At 35.6% G+C, this 23059-nt stretch overlaps 1 protein-coding gene across 1 annotated transcript in view; it reads right to left on the bottom strand.

Annotated features, from left to right (window-relative positions):
- Positions 1 to 717: 717 nt before the first annotated feature.
- PXDN (peroxidasin) overlaps positions 718 to 23059 on the bottom strand; it is an 86413-nt gene continuing 64071 nt past the window's right edge. The window contains exons 17-23 of the mRNA XM_074861650.1: positions 19428 to 20931; positions 18467 to 18601; positions 15149 to 15357; positions 8255 to 8375; positions 5642 to 5774; positions 4292 to 4405; positions 718 to 3663 (exon numbers count right to left, since the gene is read on the bottom strand). Of these exons, the coding sequence (XP_074717751.1) occupies positions 3541 to 3663; positions 4292 to 4405; positions 5642 to 5774; positions 8255 to 8375; positions 15149 to 15357; positions 18467 to 18601; positions 19428 to 20931 (2339 nt within the window). The 3' untranslated portion in view covers positions 718 to 3540. The remainder of the gene's footprint in view (positions 3664 to 4291; positions 4406 to 5641; positions 5775 to 8254; positions 8376 to 15148; positions 15358 to 18466; positions 18602 to 19427; positions 20932 to 23059) is intronic.

Raw genomic sequence — 23059 nt, 5'->3', positions numbered from 1 at the left:
AACTTAGAATTACATTAATTGCAATGATATTGTATGACAAAATGCTTTACTGTATGAAGTGAAGAAACAGAAGAATCTCAGGTGGATCTAACAAAGGAACTGACCCAGTGGCCTAGATACCCTAACACCTCACCAAAGGATGAAACTCATCATGTGTTCAGCAGCAATTCATATCCTGTGATGGAAAACCAAGATGAGGTAAATAAGATCTCTTTTGCACAGAAGACTCATTTTGAGATGATACTGAATGAACCTGGATATCCATTTGTGAAATTATGTGAATAAAGAATGAATGTAGAATCAAGGGCCCTGGAAGGCAAGGCATGACTGGATGGATGTATCTGAAGTCATGAGGAAGTATTACAACATTCCCATAAAAAATGGGAAAAAAAATGTTCAGCACTACGAGTTTTCAAATACATATTTGTGCTAAGAAATAAGCGTATTTTTAAATATCCTTTCTGAGTCTACATGTATTTTTTCCCATCACCTAGAAGAGAATAGTGAATAGATACTTTAACTCTATGTGTCATAATATTAAAGAACTTACTGAATCTACATGATTCATTAGCTCATTGCTTGGTTCTCAGAAATGGAGTCTTGATCATGACAATCCTGCATAAGATAAGTAATACAGATCTTTGATAAAAGTCTACACACTGGAATCTTCAGCAAATAATCTAAATGATACATGTAACAAGAAGAAATCGCTTGGAATTTACTTGGAAATGTGGCCCATTTTATTTTAACTGAAAAGCATTCATTACACAGTGCAAACAGTTCTTTGGTAAATTTACTGATTAAAATAAAAACAACAAAGACTTTGTTTTAGGTAACATTAAAAAAGAAAATAAATATGTAAAATTTGCAACATATTACAGCAATATTCTCACAGTGGATACTGAGGAAATAGTCATCTAGCCATTGGCCACTGTTTCAGAAATGTTAAAATCAATGCTGATTCTGCAGACACTGCAATAAAACTGAGTTAGTACAACCCATGACTGATTACATTTTAAACTGTGGATAAAGACCTGTTTTTCCTGAATAGTTTATAATCAGATGGATGGAGGAAAATAACTCAATATTACACTTGTTTAAGCATATCCAGACTCCTAAGCCCATTTTATATACCATATGAATAAACAGTGAACAACGAAGAAAACCTCCCACTTTACTCTGGAGGCTGGAGAAAAGGAACAATCAGATATAAGGTACTATTTTATAATGTATAAATGGAAACTCTCTTCTCCTATAAGCGGAAATCTTGAGAAAGTTTATTTAATATAAAATTGGAATAAAAGAATGCAAGTAGTAACCAGCTGGATGTATTACTGCCTTATTTAACTGTTTAGACAGTTAAATTATATTTGGTTTAGCTCTGCAATCCTTCCTCTTTGAGGAATTCCTGCTATAGGTCAATGGGAGTTCCATTTGAGTTGGAATTACAGGACGAGACATGTGGTTTGGACTCTCAACAAAAGTCAACAAAATACCAGAGTATCAAAGAAATACAGGAATGACAACCTCTAGGAACCATATGATACTCAAACATGCTCGCCACACACAATTTCTACAAGTATTAACATAGAAAATTACATAAGTCAAAACATTGTATATAAAATCAATTAAAATATTCTTAAAAATATAAATTGTAGTTCCATGTGTACCTCTACCACACACCTTTAACACACCACTCACATGTACATATTGCTCCTACCATAATATGAAACAAGTTTCTGTAGTAAGCTTTAAAGATACACCAAAGTTTGGATGTATGTCACGGTATCAGTTTATCAAATTAGAAATTATTAACATTAGTAATCAGAGAAATTATGTGCCAAGATATTGTAGTGGAACTCATATTGCTGTGCTAGGTTAGTTATTAGACAGGTATTTGATCTACCATGCAATATTTAAGTATTCAGTCTGCATAATCTGAAATGTTTAAAATGAGAATGTTAATTTTGTGCAGATTTATTTGATAACCAAATCTCTGTTCCCTAAATTTGAACAATAAACTCAGAAGTCAGTGAACTATGTAACTAAAGAAGAGCTCTGGTTCTAGTTAGTCCTGATTTAGGATTTAAGGACAGAGCCATAAACTCTAACATATTAAGTATTCAGGGAGAGAACCAATTCTGAATAAACACAAAAAGGCTGTAAAATGAGGTATGATAGTTGTCCTTCACTGAATATAATATATAATTCCTGGTCAGAAATATGCATTTTGTTTCTAAAAACTACACAACTTTGAAATGCTAGTGTAGACATATACTCTATAACGTGAAACATTTATTAAATGGGAAATAAAGTCCATTGGCAGACCATTTTTAACAGGAATGATAAAAATATTGAGGTAAAAATACATATGCCTTAGATGAAACTGGAAAAAAAAAAAAAAATCAAATACCTTGTCAGAAAAAGTAGTCAATCCACAATTAATCATGATGCTTGATTTTGATTGTTCTTTTTTTCAACAAACAGTGCCACAATATAATCAGGAACATATGTCTATTGACAATATGCACAATGAATCAGTAGGAATCTTTGTATACAAAATGGCATGTGACATCTTTTCACATTTTCAAAACAGGGCCATACAAATACGTGAGCTGATCTGAGATCAAGAGAAGCATGCTTTAAAACCGGACTGGATGGTCTTGTTACAATGGTTTAAAATAAATGAAACAAACAAAAAAAAAGTTGCCAAGCAATTACATATGTTTTGACAAAAAGGATTATGTTCATTTTAAGATCAAATGCTACTTTGTCACGTATGTTTTCCTAGAATGAGGAACACTGTCAATTACATCTGTATTATACATTCAGTTGCTTTTTATATCTTCCAATTACAACTATTTATATTTTCTTACTAATTCTATCTTTTTTGGTTTGAAAATTTTGATTTAATTTTACTCCTTGAATTAATGAAAGGATGTTGAAAGGTGTTGTGTACTTTTCTTTATTTCCTTGCTGGTCTAGACACAGAAATGATAGTGTGATTCAACAGAATTTCCATGCATAGGTGTTTGCAGAAACTGGCCCTCTATGGCATTGCTTTGGGGACAGTGATAGTTTTCCTTTTCCCTGCATTTACTAAATAATAACAAAGACCTATATATCAAGTCAGACTGGTACTGAAAAGGGATAGTAAACTTTTAATGTTGCTAATTAAAGATAAGAAACAAAGTGTTTGTTCTAGAGTAAGTCTTAAGCCCAGTCATTTTGGGTACCTAGAACTACCTGACAGTGTTCTTTTAAAGTAGCACCAGTTTGAGTTTGTCTAACCTGAGAAGTTTAACACACAATTAACTTTGACCTGTTTGCTAATTTCCCTTTCATTAATTTTTGCATTGTGATTACCTTCATGGGCAGAAAATAAAACGATACATTATGTTATACTGCTACAGCACCATTAGAGTATTGTAAATCTTGATTTCTTGCTGTTGTTATTTAGACTGTAGTTACCTGTTTTTGCCATCAGCAGGCATTGATATGATCTGAGGAGTATGCACCCTAAATTCTTAAAAAACAGACTTATGGCTTCTTTTTATTAATATTTTGTTTTAAGCAGACTGGACAGCAATCTCCTTTAACCTTCACAGGTGCTTCGCAGTCAGCCGGTGGGCATGATTCTACAAAACAGGTAATCTGACCAACCTGTGTCAGGAAAAACAGTAACAAAACCTACTTAGCTACATGTTCCAAATAAGAAATACTTTTTTGTATTATTGAAGAACATGTTCTCACTCATCATCTCTAAGATCTTGGCTACTATGACTAAGTCCACATAGTTTATTTCAGCATAAAATTACATTGAGAAGGCTCTTTGTCTTAAACCATCTTTAATGGAGCAGTATACCATTTTATCCAATGTTCAGGCATGAAACTCTGGGATACCAAGTACTGACATATTTCTTTTATTATCTTTTTAAAAATTTCACCATGATAAAAGAAAATTAAAATCTACCACTAAGTTAGATGAGCTTTTATTGATTTTTATGCATTTTAGTAGACTTTTTCGAGAAGTCTCTCACTTTGCAGTTAATTTTGCCAGTACAACTATACATCAATGAAAATGGAAATATAATAAAAGTGTATAAAGGCTGGATTGAAAACCAGTGTCAAGGGCAGGAATATCTGAACAATATAATTTTTTGCACGAAATAACTGAAGATCCATGAAAAACCAATTAGCAACTATTACCCAGACATTATCAGGCACAAAACTGTTTTAGAAGCAGAACCTAATGTAATTTCTGTCTCAAAGTGGATTTCCACATACTTACTTTGCATTCACACACAGTACAAGGGTCCCTTTTCCAGGTTTCATTGCTGGAATATGATTTACCCTTTTCATCAGTGCAATCAGTTTTACTGAGGCGTGATTCAAGTTTTTTTATCTGAAAACATTAAAAAAAGTTAATAACTGAATCAAAGAAAGGTTTTTATTTGTGCAACTTATCTGTTTTTTCTCTTGTGCTACATAATCCATGATAAATACTTGACTGGGTTTTTCTTCTCACTACTTAGTTTTCATAATGCTAAAAGACCGGAAACAGGTAATATGTATGGAAACAGCCTTTCAAAAGAAAACTAACAGAAGATACATCTTTCCTACCACTAGAATATACAACTAGAGCATACAAAGAGAAACAAACTACATGTGACATATATGGAAAGACAAATCTAAACTTTCAAAAATGTGTGAGTGAAAAGGAGGTGAAAAAAAACCCCAAAAAACAATTAAAAATGTTTACTTGGATCTCAATTTTTTCCTTAATGATGTAAAAAAGGGGTTATAATGATTAGTTTATCTTACTAATTATGTGTTTCTTGGAAACAGAACGCACGATTTTTAACAATCTTTCAGTCTTTTTTACATCCCAAAAAACCCAGAAGAACTGACTGATATGTAATAAGTCTTAACATAGCATTTCTGCTGTCAAAATGGGAGCACTGATGATGAGTACAGCAATGATTAAATAATACCATCAAAGATGGAATCATCTTACTATGTAAATAAATACATGATTCATACCTATAAACTACATGGAAAAGCTGCTCTGGATGAACTGAATTATTCCAGGCAAACATTCTGGCCTACTTTGGATTTGTCTGTCCTGTATGGTATACATTTTTAAACCTGACTTCCACTATGGCTGAGTTATTCTGGATAAAGAGTTTATTTATGCCACATTGTAAAAGCCTTCTCTAATTGATCTAGTTCTTAACTATGTTTACAGCTGTACTCTGGAATATTACTTATGAAGCCTACATTTTAATCATACTTTTACATAGATTCTATACATTTCAGATAGGAAAAAAAGATTTTATCAATTCTACAGGCAAATTTTTAGAGAAAGACTAATTCCATGTTTAGTGTACAATGGTTACACAAAACTTCACATTCAGAAGTCAAAAGGGTCTAATTGGAGAATATTTGAGTCTGATTTCAAAAGAACATAGAAATAAAGAATAACAACACACCATGTTATGTGTTGTGTTTTCTTTGAGATACTATGTGGTGAGTTTTGGCTGCAGTGGATGTCTAAATATTGAAAACATAAGAGGAGTGATGTTAGGAAAACATTATAAATTAAATCTACAATTAGAAACTATCCATTGTAGTACCTTACCTGGTTTCTGAGGCTTGAAATAGTTTTTTGCATTTCCAAAACAAATTCTTTGAAGTCATTCACTGCGGGCATGTTTGTATTTTCATTAGATGCTGATGTGGCATTATGAAAATATTTGCTCTGTTTCACGGAACTGCAACAAATGAATGCCAAGTCAGGATATTCATCTAACTGATTTTTGTTTGGCTAGATATTTTAGAACACTTCGCAAAAAAGTAAAAGAAGAGCAACCAACAAATGTAGGAACTGTATGAACCACAACAGCACACAAAGACCCACTGGTGCTGAAGACAGCCTCAGGGCAGGTGAGCTGTGGATTACTGTTCATATCACTAGCAACAGGGTATTTCTTCTACTTAGAAAAATAATGTATGTATTTCATGGAGGGGGACACAAAGTTGTCATCAGTGACACTGTAGGACTTCACCTTAAGTTCTCCGGGAAATCTCTTGAGCCTCCAATACGAAAGCAGACAACAGTGAAAGAGTCTTAAAAATTTTTACTTCCAAACATGAAATTCACATTTTGCATTCAGATTCATAGTTTCTGCCTCTATATGCTTATTAGCAAAATGCTTATTTAAAGAAATACAACTTTAAAAAGGAAAAAGTTGGTTTTCATAAATATATGAGAAGTACTTTTAGATATGAACATATCCATGTGTCCCATCTTAACTAACACTTGAAATCAATACTGATTGTTGTACATAAGATCTGGAGTCTTTTGTCTATAGCACTTTTCAGCTGACACCTGATGTACAAGAGATGTACAACACTAAATTGTGTTAATCAATTCAATCTGTTGATGGGAAATATTTATCAAAGGAACTGTCCATATCTAATAATAATACTACTTGGCACCACTTAAGAAAACATGTATTCAAAACCAAGGATAACAGTAATTATTAAGTCACTTATTACATTAAGATCCTTGAATCCATGCAAGCATTCCTATTTTGTTAGCATATCTTCTCCAGAGCTAAGGGATACCCGAAGAATGAACTGGTAAAGAAATCCTCTCTCATATAATAGGGGTCATGATATATAATCTTCCTGTATAAATTAAAACAGCACTTATTGGCAGGTGTTTAAGCTACTTAGTTTCCCATAGTTTTTCATCTAAATTAAATAAAAAGAACTCCAAACAACATAACATGCCAAAATTCAAGTAAACCAGCTGCTACTGTATAATAAAAACTTTAATCTTCCCCACCTGCTCAAGTTATTGAAAATGAGAAAGAAAAAAAAGGAGAAAAAAAAAAAAATCTTCTCACCATGAATGCACTTTAAATACATGAGAACTGATGAGACTGTTAAAGGACTGAGGTTGCTGAGGTTACTTTAGATTTATTTATGCTGTAAATAAAGTATTGTAAATTTACTATTTTGCAGTCCTAATTAGTAATTGGACTGTTGCAGATTTTTGAGCTTCATTTCTGAAACAAACAGCAAGCTAACGAGAACAAGCTACTTCTCAGATATAAGTATTTTTTCGTGCTTTCATTTTTATTTAATTTAACCCCCTCTAAAGTTTTAGAATTATGGGACTAGCATCTTTTAAAAGTGCATTGCTGTTTTGTAAATTTAAAAACTTCTAACAGTTCACTTACAAAGACAGATGAAACAGCCTTCTTCAAGGAATACTTTAAAGGAACCTTTCTTTTTCTATTGTCTATAAGTAAGCTTATACTTGGTTGCTGTCTTCTCTTGTCTAAAATCCTAAACATCTAAAGGCTCTGTTACTTCAGGACAGTTTCCTATCAATTAAGTGAAATATAATGGTGGTGTTTCTTCAGTGCTATAACATCTGCAGGAGTATTTGAAACTGCTGAAAGAAATCTACCTGTCTACATATCTGTCTAGCTGCTTTCCTTGCCAGAGTGGGTAGACTCTGCCTGGTTGTCTCAGTCAAGTAGATGATTTTATTTGCCAAAAGAACACATGCTATGTTAGAAGACCTGTCCTGAAGGATCTTCACAAGAAATGTTTAGTCCAAGCAGAACTCATTTCATTCCACTAACTCATAGGTAAGTTTTGATTCCCTGGAAATTGCAGGGACCCTGTGATCATTTGTGACTGACTTCCTTGCTAATTGTGATTTCCTTCCTTGCTAGAGTATTTTGAGGATTAGGGAGTTATAAGCAACATTGTAGCAGTACTGTTCTTCATTCCTTCTCTAGAAGCAATACCTACCATTATCACAAATTTTTGTGCTAGTGTTGTCAACAATTGGTTTCCTCCTATTTCTACAAGAGGACATCGCAGCTCCAAGGAGCAAAGGAAATAGTTTTGTTTGGTTACTGCAGGCACAGTAGGAATGTGGGATTCCAAATCCCTCACATTATGCTTCATTACTGAGGTTTTTTGTGAAATGCACAGGAAGAAAAGAAGCACTATACTGTGTCACTCACAAAGAGTCTTACACAACTTTGAGCTTGAAAAAAAAAGGTTTACTGTTAGCAGATATGCAGTGTCAGAATGAAATACATCAATCATTAACTTGAGAAAGCAGACACTGGAAAAAAGTGGTATGCACTTGCAAGGAAATCATTCCGTTTCTTTCCACTTTGAAAACACATGTTTTTTCATACTTTAAAAAAAAATAAAATCTCACCTTACTGTTTTGGACATTTTCATTTTGTTCAAGGGCTTGTCCTCCTGAAAGCTGTAATCAAGAGAACGTCTTCCCCGAAAGTGATATGAAAATGCATTAAACTGTCCTCTAGTTCTGCAGTCTGAAATTAAACAAGAAATTACACATTATAAACTATGGTATAATTCAGCAGCTATAATATTAATACAGTTTTACAGTGTCTTCTGAATTGGCCGAGGCAATTCATACATTCAGACTGATCCCTCTGGAAACAGTTTGATGGCAATTGAATACATCTCAGAGATACAGCATTTAAGCCAGCTGGATAGAGCAAATTTGGTTATTCACAGACCAGCTTTTTCATATGAAACAAAGGAATACAGATTATTTTCACAAATATATCAGTGCTACTTTAACTATTCTTTTCACTTCTGAAATTTCCATTAATTATTTTCTGCTTTTGGAATGGGGTAGTTACATATGGAGGAAAACAATGACAGAAAAAACAGCATGTTGCTTCCTCATCTATTCCAGGCATTATTATTTGGTTTTTTTGGCATCTGAAAGAGAATCTTTAATTAAATCCTGGAGAACATTTGCAGACACACTTTACTGGTTGACCAGCCCTATTTCCAAATTTGAGGGACTTGAAGGTATCACCTGTCACTTAGACCCTAAGACACTTTTCACCACAGAGTGAAAATCTCAAGCCTGAGAATCATGACAGAAATCTAAGATCCTGAGGATGTCTTCACAGGATAAATTTTATTTCATGTGGCTTAGCCTTCCAAACCCAGTGAGTATTTGGAAGGAGTCCCATTTAAAAAAGAAAACAAAACAAAACTGGAACAGTGCTTTGGAGAAGAGACAATGAGAAAATAGAAGTTTTCTCATTTCTGTTCACAGAAGCTTTAAAACAAAAGTTATAATGGGCCAAGCTGCAGCAGGAACCAACAGCATGTCCAACTGTAAGAAGCAAAGAGCCTGCTAAGAAAACAGAAGTGAAAGCTGAGATACAGAATCCCATGGACATATCCCAGCTAAGTCTGGTAGTAGCAGAATGAGCCATGAACGCGACTGAACGGGGGAAGAAGTAATTTCCCTTAATGCTTCTCTTAACTTGCACCAGAACAAATTTATTCAGAAAGTCAATAACATTTTAGAAAGTATTTTTCTGGAATTTAGCAGTAGGTAGATCAAATACCTAAAGTATTAACACAAATAATTGCACAGGTTTCAAGTCAGTAAGAAGAGCCTCAGAGCACTGTTGAACTGAGCAACTTGAGAAACAAATGTAAAGTTGCTCTGTGATTACACAAAAATAAGTATCTTGGACTACTTTTAATTGTATTGGACTTTTACTTAAATTAGACTATTACCATTTCCCTGTTAGGAAAAACTTAGTTTGTCCATGGTTTAATATCAATTAAGATAGAAAAAAACCTCACAAAAAAAAAGTACTGATTGATTTTCAGTTCAAAACCAATACCTACAGATCATTCTTGAACACAGTTTATCCACAATTCTCCTTCTTTCCTTGCAGCTTGTCCCATTCTTGAGTAAGTTTATTACCCTTCTCCTATAATAACAGCACCACCAAAGAACCAGACAATATTTACTGCCGACATATTGTTCATCCTTCTTGTGTGTTCTGCTGTTTCTCACACAATCTTCTTGCTGCCCACTCAGAAACTAAGCTCGTTCAGATGGGAACAGACTGCTGTGTCTGTTGTAAGATGCTTGGTATGAAGGCATTTTTGATCACCCTTAGACACTTCTATATTTAGTATGATGAGAAAAGGGGTCACACTCTGAAGAGCCACTGGAGAAAGAACTAGTTTTGGTCAGAGGAATTTTTTTCTTAAAGCAATCTGTCGCTTAGTTTTCCGGAGCGTCAGAAATTTTAGTTTCTCTTGGAAGCAATTTGTGAAAGGTTTCTGCTATCCTCCTTTGTTTAATAACTGCTAAGGTCATCTCGCATAATATAGACCTTTTTTTCTGGTACAGTAATACAATGGCCCATTGTTTTTTTATTCCTAGGCTGATTTTTAGAAACAAAGGTCTGAAATCCTGGGAAGGTTTTATCATCTTAGACTGGTAAATATGAGAACCATATGCTCAGTGGCAGCTTCAAGTACACAGACCTGACATTTCTGTAGTTTTTAAAGACTCAAATATGTCAACCTGACAAATGAACAACCCTTGTTCTTGGTTTCTGTTTCAGGTATGAGGAAGAGGATTGCCATTGCTGAGTGGTTCAGTACAGAATGCTCTAGCTTTCAGAAAGCCTAAACCAAGAAGTTTATCTCTCTTTTTTTTTTTTTTCTTTTAAAATGAAAAATACCTTAGCAGTAGTAGTAAATGTGAAAAGTGAGCCTAAAATTCTGCTTTTTTCAGCCTACCTAGAATTTCCCCAAATTAGCTATACCCAGTCCAATTAATTTTCTGCACAAAAGCTGAATGTTTAAAAGCAACCTAAGTATTCTTTTTTTCTATGGACAATGTTTTCTTCCAGAAACTAGGTATTGTTACACTGAAAGTGTCAAGATAATCCATTTGTATATGGAAGCCATGTTCACATCTTCAGAAAATCCCACAAGGTTTTAAAAATGCACCCATAATGCAAATTGGATAGAAAAACCCCTGATATTTAGAAGCACTGAGCACTCTTAATTCCCAGTGCCTCTCAAAATCTGGGTCAAGAAGAACTAATCTAACATTAACCCAAAACAACTTGAGAGACTTAGAGAATGTGCAGAAAAGCACATATACTGTAACTATTACTTCTATTTGATAACACTTCAATTCTCTGAGATTTATTGTAGTGAACTAAGTTGCTGTTACTATAAGCATTTGTATGTACCTGAGAACTCATAGACATGCCAGTGGGAGCAGTAAAAGGGAGGAGAAACACTAAAAATGTCTGAAATGTTGGAAGATTTTTTTGAGTAGATGTTTTCACAAAGCAGCTGCTTAAAAAATACACAACACAGGAAAAAGACTTTTCACCCCAAATGAAGCCCTAACCCAAAATAGCTTTGTTTTGTTATTGCTAAATAGGCCACAACCCTTCAACATTACACTGCACTTTTTCATTTCTTCTTTTGAATCAGACTTTCTAAGGAATGATAAATTAAATAGCAGCAAAAAATGTAATTTGTTCGTCTAAAATCCAACAGTAATCTGCTCAGATTAGAACAGATGTATTTTGCATAGGCATTATTTAAAATCTGGACAAAAATAATGGTATAGAAGGTAAAAGATAAAGTGACAACCCAGACTGTCATCTCCCAGCTGATACACTGGGGAATTCTAATAATAAAGGATGCTCTCTGTAGTTGACCTCAAAGCTCACAGACTGATGCTACCAAAACTAGAAGACTCAGACATCATTGGGAAAGCAAATATCCAGATAATTCACTGAACATGATTATATAAATTGTTAATATATGGCTAATGATAGCCTTAAGACATTTAAAAACACATCACATCTTTGTGATCTGAATAGGTCTTGGATAGCCTGCAGGAAGATAAAGGAGAACCATTAGGTTCTTGACACCAAACCAAAGCAAATACAACCTCCCCAGAAGAAAAAGTAAACAGGACTAGTTCGAAAGTTCTGCAGATCAGAACCATGCATCTTTTGGAATATAAGTATCAAAGATCAGTGAGAAAAAATAATTTCAGTCAGACTGAAAATCCATAGAAATTTGGAAATTTGAAAAGTAAGGACGCTAAGAACTGACCTGTCCATTAGACTGTAAACGTATCAGTGTCTTAGAAAGGCAGTAACAGTCCAAAGGGAAGAAGGAAATCCTTCAACTGCCTAGTTTTGCAGACATCACTGAGACACCTTCATTAGGACTCTTTCCTACCCAAGTTTCCTTTACAGTCAATGCACACTGATGCACGAAGAGAGTGCAGCCTAAAGTGTCCTTTAGAGGCATCTCTTTCTCTACTGCCTGCAGCGGGACTTCAACAGGGTGGGATCTTAGATCTGGGGGCTCACTCACGAGTTTGGGTTTAAACACAATTTTCAATAGAGAGCCTAAAAAAAGCACCAAAAGTTTCTTGTTTGGAAAATCTGAAGCTTGGATGCTTTTTGCTCAAATAAAGAGCTGCAGTAAATCTGCAGTGATTCCTCACCGTCTCTGACAAGACAACAAAAGGTAGAAAGTGAAGGAAACCAGCAGAAAAACTTGTGTACCTCAGTGGAACTCCTTCTTTTTCCCACCATAAACTAGTAATTCTGTTGCATGATTTGTTAACTGAAATCTAGAGATAATCTGGTATTGTTATTATAAAAAGGAATAATGCTTTGCTTTGTAAGAAATAAATACTAGCTTTGCTCAAGAAATCTAAGTAGTAGCTTTTTGTAACTATGTTTTTCTATTCTTCACATGGAAAAGTATTTTGACTTGAACAAAACAGGAAGGATAACAAAAACAGATGTGTTTTTTAACCAAGCTGAAACAGCTGAACATATGGGTCACTTTTTAAACATACATAAAGTGCAATGAACAGTATTCTGTATTTTAAATTTTAACTTACAATAATTTTAATTATAAAATAATCAGAAGTATTTTAAATGTGGAGAATGGTTTACTTTTTCTTTTAAATAATAAACAATAATAAATTCAAAGAAAGAAAAACCCAGAATGTGTATAACTTAAAGTAAATGCTGTTCCTGAATGTATGCTGTGTATGGCCCCCACCTCAGAGTAGTGGTAAGACCCTAGTGACACAGAATGAAATAAATTTTTAAAATTAATTGCTTAAACCTGGATTCCCACAGAAAACGTTACACCTATTCATCCATGCAAGAAAGCAGTTCAAGCCATGAATCCTCTGTTTGCAATTCATTAACTTCTGCACAGACTTCAAAAGAGTTCAGAAGAAGGGGATACAGATAGACAATTTTTTAAAGAACATTAGTTATTTACCCTTTCTTTTACTTGGCAGTTGTCTAACTGTACTACATCCAGTAGTATTCTCTGGTAGTAACATTCTTGAATAAAAATACAAACTAGGCTGTTGAATGGCTGAATACTCTAAAGACTTTCCAAAGATAACATCTGCTCTAGAAGGCTCAGTGATAACAAAACATTTAGAGAATCAACACATAATTTCTCAGAACAGCTTTACAATTTTTCAAAATTTATATAATTAATGTATTTGTGAAACTGTCTGTCAAGCTTCATGAACCATGGCAAAATGAACTTACCCTGAACTGGTAGAATACGATTTATTTGCTTATGATAAAGCATTTGAAGAGTGATAATTGATCTTCTCTCAATGCTTCTGGCATATGTCAGTTATTTTGAAGAGATTCTGGAAGCCTTTGCATTAAAATTACAATGTGTCAACCATATCTAGATTTTTATAAGTTATTATCTATTTGGGAATGGCAAACATGGTAAATATTGTTTAAAAAATCTGAATAACCTAAAAAAAACCCTGGTAAAAAATAGAGTAAGACCTGAATTAAATGATATCTGGGGGAAATTGTACAAGATTTCTTTGAAATCTACAGTATTTATTTCTCCTAGTCTAACACAGATAACTGACATTTTGAACCAAGTCTTCCATGGAAGAATTTTCTTAGACAGTGATTTATTATTTAAAGAGTTGTTTACTGGACAAGACAATACAGTAGTCAGTTTAAAGCTAATGGTACAATATCTTTGAATAGTAAATCTCTATCTACTTTTTTCATTTTTAATGGTACCTGAGTTTGTTCTCATGGCAAAGTCACCCTAGTTGGAATCCTTCCTCAGTATCTACTGTATTTGTACCAGCTTGAAGGGACATCCTCCATCAGTTTACCCTTTACCTACTGCCTTAAATTCTGAACTATATCACCAAAGGACTCTCTGTCATCAAGGACAATTATATTTTAGCAAAAGAGTTAAATGAACACTAGTGGAAGAGCATGACCTCTCTCAGAAATACAATCCAATGGTTCTTTATTTGCATACCTTTTGCCAGAATACAGAACAGCCTACACAGCAGTGGGAAACTCAAGAGAAACCGCAGCAGAAAAGATGAAGACCTCAGATCCAGATACCTTTCGTCAGCAAATGTACAAGATACTGGTATTGAAAGCTAGGTTCTTACTAGATAAATTACAAGATTCTAATGATCATCAACTGATAGTACCATTACCCTCTCTAATAAGATTAAGTTTTTTCCAGTTAGTAATTTGTTTCACAGAAATTTCTAGATAATCAGAGTTCCACAGAGAATTTCCCAAAATTCCTGAATACACTTTTTCAGCCAGGGCACATAATTCACCCTTTGTCAAAAGAAAATGAAAACACTGTCAAGGAGATCTCAATAAAGAGAGGTCATTATCCTCTGAAGTATTTTGTTGTTGATGCTACTGCAAATCATTCTGCAAATCTGTGTGATGCAGAGATTCTCTTGGGAAGAGATCTTCTAACTATGTAAGATGCAGTGAAGTCTGATGTGATGATGGATAAAGAGAAGCTATGCAGAAAATCTGTATGTGAGATAGAAGCCAACATACATGCCACAAAGCAACATGGGATTCCGAGTGTCCTGTATTTCATGCAGCTAAGTAAACCCTGTTTCTGGAGAAAAAAAGTTTATTTCTGAAGAAAAACTAAACACCCCTGTCCTAACTTTTGAAGGAGATGGCAACGAACAAGAATCCACAAAAAGAAGAAAACAGGGAAACAGCACTATGCAATGCTCAAATCTATGCTATGTTTAGAATGTGTCTGTTTAATATAAAAAAAATTGAATGATCGCTCACTTAACAAGGGTTGTGGTCCAGATTTGAGTTTATGACATCTTAACAAAAACTGAACAGTGAAATATCTTCTTAAAATAAAATGAACAGACACTAAATAAAGCACACATTAGTACACCCAAATCCTGCTGTATACAGACCTTCACAGCAATCTTGCCACATCCTGAGGTCCAGTTTAGGAATATCTTCACAGCTACTATATCCATGTGGGAATTCAGCTACCTTAAAGACATCATGTTGTACCCTGGTTATGTTGTCACCATTATCACACAAAACTCTGGCAAGAGAAGTCTGCTTGATCTGAGTGAGTTGAGCAGGCGTGAACACACCTGGGTTCTCATACCATAACCTGTAATCTCACAGAAAAGACAAGTTTGCTAGTGAAAAAACAAAACACACAGTTTTCCAGAGATATTGCAATACTGTATTCAGAATTAATTATTCCATAAATCCTGTTCTCAACTTTACATTGAATCTGAGGGAGTGATCCATATGCCAAAACATAAGCTCTTGGTGTCACTTCAGCCCTACTTGCTGTCATGCTGACACTCTGAAAGGGCCTGTATTGGGTTTGTGTGGCACGGTTTTTGGTAGTGGAGGAGGGGGATACAGAGGAGGCTCCTGTGAGAAGCTGCCAGAAGCTCCTCCAGCTCCAAGTCAGACCCATCTCTGGCCAAGGCTGAGACAATTAGTGACGGTGGCTGCACCTCTGTGACAATGTATTTAATAAGAGGAACCTGCAGCAGAGGTAAGACTTCGAGTGAAGGAAACAACTATGCAGACACCAAGGTCAGTGGAGAAAGAGAAGAAAGAAGAGCAGTTTGTGAAGAGCTGCAGCCCTGTGAGAAGGACCCCACGCTGGAGCAGGGGAAGAGTGTGAGGAGTCCTCCCCCTGAGGAGGAAGGAGCAGTAGAAACAACAAGTGATGAACTGACTGCAACCCCCATTCCCCATCCCCCTGTGCCACTCAATGGGAGGAGGTAGAAAAATCAGGAGTAAAGCTGAGCCCAGGAAGAAGGGAGGGGTGGGAGGAAGGTGTTTTTAAGATGTAGTTGCACTTCTCACTGTCCTACTCTTATTTTGATTGGTAAATTAGTAGTGGTTGTGCTGTACAAATTAAATTGATGTTTTTTTCTCCAAATCGAATCTGTCTTTTGCCTGTGACCATAACTGGTGAGTGAGCCTTCCCTGTCCTTGTCTGAACCCCTGAGCCTTTTGTTATTTTCTCCTCCCCATCCCACCAGGTGAGAAGAGTGAGCAAGCAGCTGCGTGGTGCTTTGCTGCCTGCTGGGCTTAAACCATGACAAGGCTGAAGTCTTCAATAAATCCTTTGATCTCTCTTCTAGTCCCATTTTGATGTCTTGGGTATCTCTGGACATCTAAAATGGCACTAGACTACCAAGTTTAGGTTTCTTTTAAGGTAGAGACTTAAATTACCACAGACTTCTTTCTTCAGGCAACTTTCCTATGGGTATGAAAAAATTTTGATAGAATTGCTGAGATTAGAAGAATGGTTAATCTAGATCTAGTTTATTATGAAGATAAATGAAATTGTTTAATTTACTAAGGATTTTTTCTTCTGTAAAACTATTTTGATGACTATACTAATTCAGGGACTTATTAATATATGCTGTTAATTCATTATATTCAAGGAGGAAACACTGTGGTTTTGAATAATTCATTTTTCATACATAAAGTGCTAAAAGCCTGTTATCAATTGAAAATATAAATAATACATTACTATGAAAAGCAAGCCAGCCCTTGGAAAAGAAAATGTTTTAAGTTACTGTCCAGGATTTGAAAACATTTTACACTAACATGTAAGAAATGCTCACTGTGATATCGTTTACATCTCACAAAACTGTACAGTTATAATTCTATATTGATACTTTTTTCCACCTATTTCAACCAAAAATAAGTAGGAGGCTGTTTAAACTTTATGAAAATCAACATCATATTTATACTAAGCTTAGAAGAATGGTCAACAAATTTCATTTTACCTAGTTATTGTATCATTTTCATAAGCCATTGGACAGTGGCCAATTAATTTCCAAGTACTGGGATCAGAAAAACAGATTCTGAAATTTCCATCTTGACGTGAAGTTAGGCTCCCTTCAAACATCACTCCTTTTCCCTGCACAGGCACATTTGTTTTGCATGGTGTTGGCAGCTTTGATCCTCTGCCCATTGTAAAGGCTTTTCAAAGAAGTGAGAGTTGCTTTCATTATGTCTAATAATATTTTACTATTTGCTGGCGTGTTGTTTCAAAACATTTGTATTCTTTGGACAGCAGAATCCCATTTCCTAAATATTCATTGTTTTCCTACAGTTCCTAAATGTTGTTTCAGGAAAAAAAAAAAGCCTTTGCTGGAAAAATGCACACAGGCATACACAAAAAGGCAGTATCATTATCCTGTTTTGACACAAATAGGTACTTGTCACCAGCAATCTGGAGCTCATACTGCATATATTTCTTGTTCTATTCCCTCTGCCTCCAGGCAAGAGACATTTATGTTTCACAGCTTAATTTTTAAACAGATTTTATGAAAGAAAGTTGTTTTTAAAAAAAAACATACAAAAAGGCTTGTGTTATTGACTACAGAAATAAAAAAGCCTTTATACTAACTTAAGTGGCAATTTTATAACTTACATAAAGCAAATAACATTAGATAAAGTGAATCAAATCTAATTTCCTAATTCTTCCTCTGTTTTCCTTTCACTAGGATGGGACTAATCAGCATAAGTCTTTCTACCCTCATGCCATGCAACTAATAAGTCACAAATAATGTTAAAATGAGGGAAATGTTTATTTTCAGATTCTGAACAAGTGTGTTGAAAGTACGCAAAGGAGATCTGGCTGCTGTAACAATAGCAATCACTGTTTTCCTATTTCAGGTACTGTAGAAACTGAAAATGAGAAATTGCTCATAATATGCATGTGAAGTGATTTAAGAACAATTACCAAATTGAATTCTTTGGGATAACCCATCTTCTTTTAAGACTCTTCTGGTGCACACACTGCTTGTGTTGAAATATGTATAGGGGTTATACACACAGAGTGATACTTTTCCAGTCTATGCTTAAGTAATGGAGATGGTGAAAGTGTCTCAACCACCACAATTTCTTTGCCAATAAAATAATTAAATAACAATGAAAGGAGATGAGTAACATCCACTTTTCAGAAAGGTAAGTGACTTGAATAAGTGGTAAAAAAAAAAACTCATCATGTATTGGTTGTTGTGCTTTTTGGAGGTCAGTATGACATAAAAAGTAACAGATTTAAAAAATAATCATAGCTTCTAACAATGTTTTAAACCTGTATTCTTCATCTTTTCAATTATGCATTAAAATCATAAATGAAAATAAAATGGAGTTTGGTTTGGAAACAAGACATTGCAACTGTTATTAAGCATCCTCTGTTTAAAATTAAGTTTAGTTTCCATGGTATTTCAATTTACCTGTCTCCATCCCGAATACGCCTAAACTGTGTGCTTAACAGACACATCAAAGTTGGCCCCAGTCGGCTCCCTGGAACTAAGTCTTCTACCATTAGAGCAGGAAATAGGTCTATGTTCAGTGGGGAACCATACAACCTATAAATAGAAAAACACAAATATTTAATATCAAATATTTTACATTTACAAAATAACGAGTATGTGGTAAAGCTAAGGGCAAGAGATATGAACAACTCACAGTAAAAATGACAGTGCTACAACTTTTATGAACAACCTGTGGGTGCATATGCAAGAAATCCTGCAATGTAGGTTTTATATGTGAGTAACATCACGGGTCTGCAAGTCTAGCCCACAATTTCCTTTTCCTAGTAGCTTTTTTCTGAGTTCTTGGAATTGTGTCTTTTTCAATAGCTTCTATTTCCTGTCCCTCTGTACATTTTTTCTTTTACTGTAGCTGAGACTAATTCTCTGTGTTTGATTTTGTGTAGGTAAGGTAGGGGTGGCAGGTAGCTGAAGACTTAAGTTTCAAACATTAAAGCTCTAAAGAAAAACAGATTACTTGTAGTGAAGGATTCCACATGAAAATACAATGAACAACATTCCCATTTGACTTAGTGTACGGAATGGATAGAACTGAACATGTAAATACTTGCATGAGACTGGCATTAAATTTGATCTTACATTGAAATAACATTCATATTTTACAGTATTTAAAAAATCAGACATTTCAAACTAATAATTTCATGGACACATATTAACTTCTTATTATTCACTGAGATGTAGAAGTAGAGAAATTATCTGCATGTGGGCATTTTCCACATCTATTTCCTGGTATGCATGGAAGTTTCTTTAAAAATCCCTTTACCCCTTTCTTAACAAATATTTTCTTCTAGATAAGACATTTAGCTATTCATTTTGCATGCACATTTAGATAATTGATTGTTTTTCTTCACCTCAGGCTCACCTGCTAAGTTTCTCCCTGATTTCAGGATTCTTAATTTCATTTTTCAGATCTTCAAAAGTCTGAGCTGAAGAAAGATTACAGTAAACTCTAAAATCATGGTAGGGAGGAATTCCATGATCTCTGCCTCTCTGAATATTCATAGCTGCCAGATCTAAAGCCACAGTACGTGCCATGGAGAAGAGTCTTTCTGTTAATTCTGTATTGAGTAATTGTGATGGGACACGCATCTTACCAGCAACACCAAACAATCCCCTTAGAAGTGGATCAATGCCTCCTTCATTTACAATCCGAAATGGAGAGAAGAATGCCTTATGAAGAGGTAGATGGCCTTGTGGAATAGGTTCAAAGTTTTCATCCAGTCGATACAGAAAAGGATTAATGAGTGTGTGACCAAACCTAAAAGCGGCAGTTGCAAACTCATTAGTTATGCCAGAATTAACACTGGGATCATAACCCTTATATTCGCCAAGCATCTTCATGCCTACCTCTCCAAAGATCTTAGGTAGCCAGTGGCTAAATGTTATGTGTTGCATTTCTGCACCAACAATTTTGCGTGTTTCGTGATATATTGTGTCACCATCCCAGTGCGGATTGAGTTTCAGTAGCTCTGTGGCAATTCTGTTGTGTTCTCTAAACCACAATGTGTGGATGCTGGTAAGACCCAGCTGTTCATTAGAACGCTGATCTCCAGCTAAAAAGCAGGGAATTGGGCTCTCATTTTCATCTCTCATACATTCTGTTGGTGGGCCAGTAGCGAATGGAAGAAGGGGCTTGCCAGACCTCTGTACGATGCCCTGTCTCAGAAGACCCCTTTGACTCGCCAAGTCTCTGATTTCTAGTGCTTCATGGTCCGAACTGCCATACACATTGGACGCATCAATGTATGAAGTCAGCTGGTTGATCTGTTCTCGTGGGTACACAGAATTCATCAGGAGAGATGTCATGCCACTTCCACAAACCGGACTGGAGCGCACAAAAAACATGCAGCGTGCACCGTTTCGAACTCTGGGATCATTTGGTGGTATCATGATCGAAAAGCATGGAGGATCATTTGTACAAACTGAACTGCAATGCTGACCATCCGAAAACCTGGCCTCACTTAGGGCAGCCACAGTGAGGTCAAGGTCGTGGTCAAGAAACTGACCCCACTGCATAAGCATGTGAGTGTACTGGTCATCAGGAGTTATTGTTTCCGTTCCGATCAGAGTAGTTGAAACCAAGCGAGGCATTGGGAGGGCATAGCCATTAGAGAGCCTCTTAGGTTCAATTCCCCGAGGCAAATTAAATCCATTTTCGTAGACTGACTTTAACAGACGTTCAAAGGCTGTCAGAGAAGCACCCCACATGGGATGCTGAAGGTTGTTGCAGGTTCCATCGTGTGTCCTGTACTTCTGGTGGAAGCACATATCTGAGCAGTTGTTCACTCGTCGATGGGCTGTACAGCCTGAGAGATTAGCTATCAGATTCAAATACTGTGGGGATACAAGGTCATTATAGTGATAACCTGAAACCAGAAGAGAGACAGAGAGAAAATCAAAGACCGAATAGACTCATGGTCCCCACAGATCACATTTATTTGAAATGTTAATTATTATATTGCATTTCCCACTAAATTAAATATCCCTATTGTTTAAAAAGAACAATAATAATCACATATGTATATTAGAGCATTGGGTCATTTGAGCAACAACCATTATTAGGTCAGGAGAGAACTTTGTAAAATACCAATTCAAGTACAACTTTTACAAAATGTTCACAAAAGAAGCTCATTACTTATTTGGTCACTTACGAAAACAGAGATATTTTCAGAAATAAAAGCCTCACATTGAGACAAATGGGAAATTTTCCCCATGTTAGTAAAAGCATTTTAAAAACTGACAGTAACATTTACATGGATTTCAAGACTTTATCTTTTGAGACTTGATAATTCACTGAACATTACTATTTTGTTTTGCTTTATTACAGTAGAAGTTCTAGAATTTTAAGAAAAAAAAAATCAACAAAAGCCACAAATGTCCACAGGCAATACAGCTAAACAGAGGAGTGATCTCTAGGACAAGTCGTGTGGAGTAACTCACATTCATATTACCCAGGACTAATTTCTGAAGAAAACTGGTGTTTGCATAACACCTGGCACAGGTTTCCTCTGCAATCCACACCATTCACATCTGGGACTACAACATACTTACTGTTTTCCTGCATTTTTTCACATTTCATAGAAAAATAATATATACAAAATGTACATGGTAATTCATGAGAATTATGCTTTTGTAACTTCAAACTAAGGCTATGTGTTGCGTGATCTCTGCTGTGATATGATGGCATGTGGAAGCACTGAAGACATAAGGCCTCCTAGTACAGTGTTGGGTGATTGCAAATAACAGAACAGTCAGGCTGCACCTTGTCTATGCTGTCTATTAGGAGTCATTCTACAATTGATTTTTGTCTTAGAAATATTCAAGCTTCATTACAGGAAAAAAGTCATTAATTTGGGGCTATATCTACATTATCAACTTGTGTAGACCAACAGAAATGTCTGTAGAGTGAAATTTTTGATGCAGAGGAAGACATCCCTACTGTATCCATCATGCAATAGGAGCAGGTTTCCTTCAGCTGAAAGTGGCCCTGGACCACATTTTTCACTTCATTTTAAAAGAATCCACACTGTTCAAGATTATACCACAACTCACACCAAAGCACAGTAAGTGGGGACAACTGGGAGATTCACTTCAAATGTGCCCTGCTGATGCAAAGCATAGGCACACCTTGAGTGATTAATGGATATACAGAGTGGATGAGCAAGGTTCCAGGATCCAGGAGAGAGACCAGGAGGTAGGCTATGTGGCAGGGTAGATGTACTTTTAGCCAAGTAGGAATCATCATACACCACCAGGGTTCTTGATCTGGAAAGCTTGCAGTCAGGAGTAAAACCAAACAAGGAGAATAAAGGCAGATGGAAGAAAGGAAATGAGTGAGTGTACAGTGGTACTGTGTTCCCACAGGCTGAAGGAGTTCCCACCATGATGGTAATCACTCAAGAAAATGAACTGAATGCAGTTTTGCAAGAGGTCAGTGCAGGCTAATTGCACACAGAAATTTTCCTTTTAGTCCTGAGCTCAGTCCCACAGTGCCTGCAAAGACCTTCATCTATATTCAACACAAAAATGTGTGCTAGGCACATTGGCCCTCTGCCAATTTCTACAATGAAGGGCAATTTCAAACAAACCACCTAAAGCCCCTCTTTGTCTTTGCCTTGAAAGGGACTGGATCGCTCCTAGCTGCTCAGCTGGGACAGGACCTGTGCTCAGTGAGGGGATCTATGTTTTCTCAGCCTCAGGCTACATGTACTCCAAGTGGTTTACAAGTCAATGCAAAGATATTAGAGACCTAGTGCTTGCATTAGGCAAAACTAACCTGTTCTTGGAGACATACAGAAATTATTTTACAGAGGACTCCCTACTAGGAAAAAGAAAAAGAAACCACAGAGCAAAACCAGTAAGTGCCACAGGGTAATGCAGCAAAATACACTCTTTGAGGATATTATTGAAAACATATTATAATCTACTGGCTACTAGGGCAGTTTAATTGTAAAACTACACCCAGAAAATGTATCTTCTTTATAACAACACTCC

Source organism: Strix uralensis, chromosome 3 (genome assembly GCF_047716275.1).
Source record: "Strix uralensis isolate ZFMK-TIS-50842 chromosome 3, bStrUra1, whole genome shotgun sequence".
In the NCBI taxonomy this organism is placed as follows: domain Eukaryota; kingdom Metazoa; phylum Chordata; class Aves; order Strigiformes; family Strigidae; genus Strix; species Strix uralensis.
Note: the sequence above shows the minus strand (reverse complement) of the source record. Positions and strands in the feature narration are given on the sequence as shown.